Source organism: Onychostoma macrolepis, chromosome 07, assembly GCF_012432095.1.
Source record: "Onychostoma macrolepis isolate SWU-2019 chromosome 07, ASM1243209v1, whole genome shotgun sequence".
Taxonomy (NCBI): domain Eukaryota; kingdom Metazoa; phylum Chordata; class Actinopteri; order Cypriniformes; family Cyprinidae; genus Onychostoma; species Onychostoma macrolepis.
Window position 1 is genome coordinate 24,201,095 of NC_081161.1, and position 9,409 is coordinate 24,210,503.

The 9,409-nt window shown below is 36.5% G+C and overlaps 1 protein-coding gene across 3 annotated transcripts in view; it reads left to right on the forward strand.

Annotated features, from left to right (window-relative positions):
* Positions 1-4,157, forward strand: part of ube3c (ubiquitin protein ligase E3C) — a 29,886-nt gene extending 25,729 nt beyond the window's left edge. For all 3 annotated transcript variants that reach the window (XM_058782103.1, XM_058782105.1, XM_058782106.1), the window contains exon 24: positions 2,377-4,157. In XM_058782103.1, the coding sequence (XP_058638086.1) occupies positions 2,377-2,547 (171 nt within the window). In that variant the 3' untranslated portion in view covers positions 2,548-4,157. The remainder of the gene's footprint in view (positions 1-2,376) is intronic.
* Positions 4,158-9,409: the final 5,252 nt, after the last annotated feature.

The following is a 9,409-nucleotide window of genomic DNA, read 5'->3' on the forward strand; positions in this document are numbered from 1 at the left end:
AAAAAACGTATAAATGCTCCGTTGAACTTTAAATGGCTCTCACTTAACGCTGACTGTATCTAGCGTGCAATCGAAGGCCAGAAAATATTGGTATGAGAGAATAGCATCTGACAGCTTACTGATTTTTCTGCTGACAGGATTATTATTGTCTCAGTCTCTAGGAATGTAATCTTAAGTCTTTATCTTGTTGGAATGTTTCTTAAGTCTGTCAGTTGTGCTTATTACACTCAGCAAAATCTGGAGAACAGAAACATCATTAAATGTGTTTTTATGCCTTCCTTAAGACTAACCAAGGACAGTAATTGTCATTTCATTGACTTTATTACATATTTTAATAGCTGTCATCAGTTTAAAGCAGATTACTTTAGCCTGTATGAATTTGGGTGGGGGAAAATCGTGGCTTCTGAGCAATTCCACAGATATGTGTTACTGCCAAAATTAAAGTGGGGCTGTTTAATGAATTTGACTTTGGTGCAGACGCTCTGAGGAACGGATGGAAAGGAGGAGTAAGAGGAAAAAGACGAAGAGAGACAGATCAAGGGGAGATGGCCTCCCACCTCGTCTGCCTCTTCAGCCAGCTCAGCCTTAATTAGGTGCCGTTAAACACCCCAGAATTCATTAGGGGAGAAATAGCCCTGTCACGGAGAGCTATTTAAAAAAGATGATGGATACCCTTTTTTCAAAATGATGGCTCCCATCATGACACTTTCTCAATAAGCAACGATACTTTAATACCTTAATTGTTAGAAAAATTGGCCCGTTAAAGCAGGTTTAATCAGGTTCATTTTGGGGTTGAGCCTTGCAGCCACGTGGAGAATTTTTTTCATTAGGCCCATCTTGTTGTTCTTCCTGTAACCTTTCACAGATCTGAAAAGTTGTAAGTGTAGATTTTGCATCAGGCTGTAGTTTGTTGGATTTATCTGCACAAATGCTGCCTCATTAAATTGTGTATTAGTATTTAAATTTTTTTATTTAAACATTTATTACTAAACAACCAGTCAGTACAGTCACTTGACATAAACAAAGATAACTCCTTGTAATCAGTGGTTCTGTCTACACTGGATGCGGTGCTATGAGACTCTGACAATATACTGATGCCCTGTTTTATTTCTGACATCCTCCATGTGTTTGTGCTGATTCTAATAGTACAAATGGATTTGAAACGTTTGCTTTCAGTGTTAAGCTGTACGGTGTGGCATGTCAATAGTCGTGACCAGTGTAGACACAATGTTACACTGTGTGATCCTTCACTGATTTTTAAGGAATGGTTTACTCAAAATGAAGATTTGCTGAAAATGTACTCGCCCTTAGGTCATCCAAAATGTAGTTTTTTACACCACGTAAATTTAGCATTACACCACTTGCTCACCAACGAATCCTCTGCAGTAATTGGGTGCCATCAGAAGTAGAGTTCAAACAGCTGATAAAAACATCAGAATAATTCACAAGTAATCCACACGACTCCAGTCCATCAGTTAATGTCTTGTGAAGTGAAAAGCTGAGCGTTTGTAATAAACAAATCCATCAATAGTTAACTTCAAACTATTGCTTGGTGTTAAAACTCGAGTCCTCTATCCATAATATTGCTTTTCTTCAGTGAAAAAGTGTCTCATCTGAATCAGGAGAGAAATCTGCACAGATCAAACAGTGTTTACAAGCAAACTCGGTCCAAAACCAAATAGGTCAGTGGATTTTGATGTGAGAGGTGATGGAGTTTTTTTTACTGTGGGAAACGTTGTTATTATTATGGATAATGGACTTTTGGTCAGAAGCTATGGCTTATAGTTAAAGTGCCTTACTGATGGATTTGTTTCTTGATAGACTAGAGTTGTGTGGATTATTATTATTATCTATCAGCTGTTTGAACTTTCATTCTAACAGCACCCATTTACTGCAGATGATCTGTTGGTGATATAATGCTACATTTCTCCAAATCTGTTCATATGAATAAACAAACTCCACTACATCTTGGATGGCCTGAAGGTGAGTACATTTTTAAGCAAATGCTCATTTTTTAGGTCAACTATACAAGAACACAAAGCTTGCTTCATTTCTAGACGGTCATAACTGAAATGAATCATAACTTGAATTGAGTCAGATGTTGATTCAGTAACCGCCCTGAGTTATTCAATGAGTGTGAAAAGATGAAGGTGAAAGATGTGTCAGACTGATTTAACCCAGTAACGTCTGAGTGTTTTTGACCAACACATTTGATAAATATTGGAATCTCCATATTCATTTGATTAAAATATGATTTAATTTGTCACTGGAAATTTTTTTTATTTCTAATTTCTTCCATGTATATTATCAAATGTGTTTGTTGAGTATTGTTTTACGTTGTCATTGATGTTCATGAGACTTTCTCCTTGTCTCTAGGAGCTGTACCCAGCCTTTTGCATCCATAACGGAGGCACTGACCTGGAGCGTCTCCCTACTGCTAGCACTTGCATGAACCTTCTCAAGCTGCCAGAGTTCTGTGACTCTCAGCAAATGAGGAACAAGTTGCTCTATGCTATTGAATCCTCTGCTGGCTTTGAGCTCAGCTGAGGAATACGTCAACTCCTAGATGGCCTTGAAACCCAGACAAGAATATTCTGCTTTTGTCATGGTGACCAGATAGGAAATGATCAGAATGGACAGACAGTGTGTCTGTGTGGATCTACAGTGATTTGGAGAAGGTGCTGGGAAACAGACAGTTTGAAGTTGTGGCACGGACAAATATATGCTCAGTTTTATTTTTACTTCAAAGAAAGTAATCTTGTAAATAATGCATTTATAAATTCAAAGCAACATCCAAGAAGGCGTCCATTGATCATAAGCACTAACATTGAACAGGAACATCTGAATGTTGGAGATACAGAGAGAATAAAATGGCAACGCAAAATTTACTTGTAGATTTTCCTTGGTTTTGCATTTCTAACAGCAGAGTGGATGTTTTTAGACAATGTCATTTTACAGTTTTAACTGCTCTTTGTCGCCATAGTGCAGCACAATTTGAGTGTCTACCAATAAAATGCATGCATTTGCCTCGCTAACTCAAGAACAAGCTAAACAAGCTTCTCCAATGTAACAGCATGACTGAAACTTCTCCAGTACAGTATACTAAAGAGTTGGCTTGGTTTTAGGTCACACCGCTTCAGCTATACAATTGCGCATGCCTTGATACAGGGCTTGCTAATAACAGTGTAACATTCGCTGAAAACTCTGAGCTATTAATTTTACAGGCAAAAAATTATTTTATGGCTAATGTGCCACCAACAAAAGAGTTTAATAGATTAGAGTCATGGCAGGACGTGTGAGGTTAACAGGGGTGGTAGAACAGTAGCACAGAAAATGGTGTGTAGTCCGTCTTTTTTTATTCATGTAATGACTTGAATTGGCTGATTCAGGTAGACATACACCTAATAGAGAAAAAAAGAAATTGTGAATTAAATTGTGTAACCATGTATTCCACACATTGGGCCTTGGCATTATAGCAATGGATATGATGCTGACATTTGTGCAATAAAATAAAAACAGACTTTGAAGACATTCAAGTGGTCCAAGGGAGGGAGGGAGGGAGGGGAGGGTAGAGTTAAGTTAAATTGATGAGTGAAGGAAAAGTGTGACTTCAAAGCCAAGGCCTGTGTACTGGACATTACTCCAACATCTGCTGTAGCACAGAACCATTCAGTAAACTGAAGAGGATTGAAGTATTTCCTGTCAGCATCCTCTGGTTGCCTTTTTTGCTGCTACTACTTAACTGGGTTCAGCATGGCTGTAAGGACACGTTGGTTGGTTGGCTGGCAGAGAGCTGAGGATGATGGATATGTGAATATGTATATGTCTACATCTTTTAACGTTCACGTTCAGCATTTGTACAAGACTTTTAATTTCTCTCTTCACCTGTCAGTAATAACCTGTCTCCCAACATCTGTTAAATGAAAATATATGACTTCATACAGGTGCTGAATATCTGATTGTTTACAAACACTGATGTGTAGAGTTTGTCTTGATGTTGGTGATGAGAAAGGACAAGCAAAGTCTGTGTAAAGATGTGCGTTTACCGACTTTTAAGTGTATGTGCCCTGAATGATTTTTTTTGAATGACAAAGACAGGTGTTCAATCTATGTATCAGAGTGTATGGCAATGATTAAATATGTTTTGAGTTTTTATTTGCACTGGAGATATCAGCATCTTTTGTTAAAATGGAATAGTTAAGAAAAAGCTGTGGAAGAGAATTTCATTTCGAGTTTTATGGCCTTTGACACATAATTAAAGAAACATCCAGTGATGGAACAAGAAAGGAGGCTAGGCGAGACCACAAATGCATTATCTGTACAACATAAATTAAGAGTGTGTGCGTTTGACATAAATCAAATAGGGTCCCGCTATGAGAGCAAGAGATGGCTGGAGAGCAGCGGGAACTTTTTATTCCTCCTTGAATCATCTCCGTATATTCTGCCAGCCTCTGCCTCTAGACTCCTCCCTCTCTGACCAAATCTCCAGCATTTTAGCAGCAGTCTCAGACGGGGGTAATTGGGTCTTAAAAAACCAACTTGTCCTATAGCTATGAAGGATTGGTCTTAATTATGGGGAGATTTATTTGGGCCTATTACCTTATAATGGATTATAGCTCACAAACTTAATGCCTCTGGTCATCAATCACATCCACGTGCGAAGATATACCAAAGGTATTTTATATAGCTTTTAGAAATGTTATTATTGCACTTAGGGTCAAGTCATTTCACACCAGAATATGAAAGCTTAAAGATTTCATTTCAGAGAATTCATTAGGAACAATTAATGGCTTTTATAAAACCCTTTACATTTAACAGGGTCTGATTGCTTTTTTTAAAGGGAGGGAAAAGATTTCTAATGTAGACTGTCATGAACTGTGTTAAAGAAATCGTGTTTTGTAAAACATGTATTAAATCTAGAATTTAATTAAAATATTTAATTTCTCTTTGTCAGTGTACAGAAACTCCCACTTCAGTAGCACTTACATAAACTTTAGAGTTTTATTCCTATCCATATTCTGAAGGTTTATACAGATGGGTTTGCTCATGTATAATTACACAACATTTTATTCATAAAAAATGGAGTGATAAAAGGGATATCCTGAATCCCCTCTGTAAAGACCTTTGACTCTAATATGTCTACAAAATGAAATAATTATGAATCTAGCTATATCCAATGTTCAAATTTTTGTTCTGGAAATGTATGCAAATTTGAACATATTTAATTAGATTGTGCGCAATTTGCATATTTAAACACTTCAGAAAAATATTTATTTTTATTTTATTTATTTTTTTACCAGTATTCGCCTGGGGTGTCTAAGCTTGAGGGTTTTTTTATTTTTTGGACACAACCTGATGTCTGCTCAAAAATGTAAATACTGTAACACTGAAAGAATTGACAGTAACATGATTACAGTTAACTTAATTTTTAATGCATCATAAAAACCATATAAAGATGGACTGAGAAATTCGTTTACTACATCATTAGAAGACAAAGGGTGCCTCCCTGTGGAGGTTTTTGGACACAACTAGAAATTAATTTTGTATCAGTTTTAATATGCAGCATTTATAAACCAAGATCTCAGTTATTACAAGATAAAAGTCTAAACGAATCATTGATGTTGGAAAATACACATATTGGTATTATCTCACTGGCTAATAGTGCACTATAATAGCTTGGTTAAATGGATACATGAATGCATGATCAAAAGAAAGAAATGTTCACCATCTGCTGGCCAATATTTAGAAATGCAGCACATGCTTCCTAGATAATGGTACAGAACACAGCTTTAAAGCTGTCGCTGGAACACCTACCCCTGGGGCCTGTACCATGAAGCAGGTTCAGCTGGCTAGCCAGGTAAGTTTCAGTTTAGTTTGCACCAATCCTGGGTTTTAGGTACCATGAAAGTGGCTTGGCTTTTAGCTGCGTTCATTGCTATAGTAACTTACACTCCACAGCTAACCTGTTCCAGGGCAGGTTATGTTCTGGGTTAGAGATCTCAAACTGAAATTGGACCAATCAGATGTGAGCAAAGTGACACATGTCTGACACAAAAAAAGTCACTCTCCCAGTTTCTCTTGCTCCAAATTAAAGGTCACTAGTACAAAAAAAAAAAAAAAGGTCTGGCTTTAATGATAATTACTTTTATATGATTTATATAATTATATGAGTTATATTATTATTATTAATCCATTACACACAAGCAATTTTAGTTTAACAGTTATTATCAATCGTTTAATTTTAAATGAATGTTAATATATACAGATCATATGTAATATTAATAAGCTGTAGAATCAATAGATGACGCTTTGAAAATGACTACATGACCTTACATGTTTGAGTCTCTATCACTGTATATTTCCAACTATATAAACAAGTTTCACTTGTGACTGCACTGATAAAGCAAGATCATTTCTTTTATTTGTCCTCTTTCATGAACAAATACTTTTTTCATTGTAAATGCATTTAAATTATTCACGTTCTTTAATCTCTTTACCTTTAGCAAAACCTTTTAACCAAGGCTCGTGATTGGCTGTTCACCAGTGATGTCAAACACATTCATGTGCACGCGCTCCACAAACTCAGGATCAAAGCTTGAGTTGACAAAGTAAGTTGATGATCAGCATCATGATACCAACAAAGCCAGATTGGAGTGGTTTGGTTTTGTCAACTTGAAACTAATCCTGTAACTCTGAATTTGTGATCCTGCACCACAAAACTAGTCTTAAGTGTCAATTTTCCAAAATAAATAAGCTTTCCATTGATGTATGGTTTGGTAGGATCCGACAATATTTGGCTGAGATACAACTATTTGAAAATCTGGAATCTGAGGGTGCAAAAAAAATCAAAATATTGAGAAAATCGCCTTTAAAGTTGTCCAAATAAAGTTCTTAGCAATGCATATTACTAATCAAAAATGAAGTTTTGAAGTTTGTTTCACATTTGTTCATCTACCATCATGGTACAGGCCCCTGGGGCCTGTACCATGATGGTGGCTGAACAAACTCAGGGTTACAGGATTAGTTTTGAGTTGACAAAACCAAACCAGTCCAATCCGGCTTTGTTGGTACCATGAAGCTGATCATCAACTTTCTCTGTCAACTCAGGCTTGATCCTGAGTTAATGGAGCGTGTGCACATGAAAGTGTGACATCAGTAATGAGCAGCCAATCACATGCCTTAAAACTATGATTCACTTCTTGTGAGAGAGTCAGTGCTAAGATTAAAAGATTGAACAATATGAAGAATTTAAACATTTACACAGCACGATCATGAAACGATCTATCCATGAAAGAGGAAAACTTAAAGAAAACATCTTACCATATAAGTGCAAGTAAATGTTGTAAAGTTAGTTTATAGAGTTGATAATATTTATAGGTATAAAAACACTTAATCTAAGCTCATATGTAGTCATGTTGAAAGCTATTGATTCTAAAACTTATTTATATTGCATATTATCTATGTTTACACTGATTTTAAAGAAAAGCTTAATAATTACTATTAAACTAAACTGGCTTGTGTAATGGATTAAGGGTATAATAATTATATAAATAAGATAAAATTATAAAAAAATAAGATGATTTTATATTTAAAAATGTTTACTATGTAGCGTCCTTTAATTTAGAGTAAGAGAAACTGGACTGGCTTTATTGCGTCAGGCATGTGTCACTTTGCTTGAAGCCGATTGGTAAAATTTTGGTTTGAGATCTCTAAACCAGAACATAACCTGCCCCGGAGCAGGTTAGCTGTGGAGCGTAAGTTACTATGGCGATGAACACTGCTAAAAGCCAAACCACTTTCATGGTACCTAATACCCAGAGTTGGCGCAAACTAAACTGAAACTTACCTGGCTAGCCAGCTAAACCGGCTTCATGGTACAGGCCCCTGGTTTCACAGACAAGGTTTAAACCTAATCCCAGACTAAAATCTAAATCTGAGCTGTTTCAACAGAAAGAAACTTGCTCTGACTGATCTTAAAATATATCAGTGCCTTTATTTTGTCTCAAAATGCACACCAGTAATGTTTTATTTTTTCTAAGGCACGTTTATAAAAATTACTTAAAATGTCCTAATTTAACTATTGTCTAATCCTGGTTTAGTCTAAGCCATGTCTGTGAAACCAGGCCTTAAATATCTATATGTCTAAATCTTTTAATGTTCACGCAGTATTTGTACAAGATTTTTACTCTCTTTTCACATATTCAGTAATAACAATGGGCCTCATATTCGATCTTAGAGTGTGTGCGCTTAAATCCACGCCAGCGCTCATATTTATAAAGACGGTCTTTGACGTGGAAAAGTACTTAGCATCAAGTCAGGGTCCGAGCAGACGTACGCACTTTTTTATTTTCGGAGTATTGCAGGTTTTTTAAAATGTAAGCTGTTCTTGTAGCTCGCTGTTATAAATTATGATGATTGGTAATATTTTATATGTTAATGATATTAGTTAGGAGTCGTTTACAAGGCAGAGAGCTGAAACCATTCAATTGCGCGCAAGTTGAAGATCATTTGCGATTCATAGATTTCACATCTGAAAGAGACGCGTACGCGTGTTTTCTGTTCGTACGTTCATTCTATGAATCAAACGTACGCATATTTGAGAAATGATCGTAAGATCAAATTTAGGATGGTTTCTGCGCAACATTTTATAAATGAGGCCCCAGGTCTCCCAATATCTGTTAAATGAGAAATATGACATGATGCAGGGGCACGTGCCTACATTACACTGCCACTATGGTTGAATACTTTTATGAATGTTTTATTCACTTCTGGAGATTCCTATGCAGCTTGAGAAATCTGTCTGTCTCAGCCAGTTATAACATGGGTAAACTCAGGGAGAGCGGATGCCATGTATGTGCTTCCTGCCAAAATGTCTGAATCATGTCCTAAATCAAATTACAGAACAAGCATTTTGGAACATTCTTTGGCAAAAAAAAAAAAAAAACTGGAGTTGAACATTAATAATGAATAATCATCCTTATTCCTTATCTTCAACCTGCCTACTAAGATGCAATCATTTGGTTGAATTATGAAGGGAACACAAACATATCTGCCTGTGCCTATAATAGCCCATAATTCTGGGAAAAACTAAAATTGCATTTGAAGGAGTGGTTAAATACACATTGCAGTCACTAAATAATTTGCATGGTAAGCACAAAAAGCTCATATGGACTTGTTCTAGAAACATGGAGATCTGGTGACTGACTGGGCATTGAGACACACGCCCAGAGAGAGAGAGAGAGAGAGAGAGAGAGAGAGCGCAGAAGTCACAGATCACACCACTCGTGACCTCACCCTTTCCTCCACCTGTAAAGGTGAAGCTGCACTTTCACTTTCCACTTCACAGGACCTCAAGAGCATCTTCACTAACCTCAACTTGTGTCATCTGATTATATGTAGATAGACATTA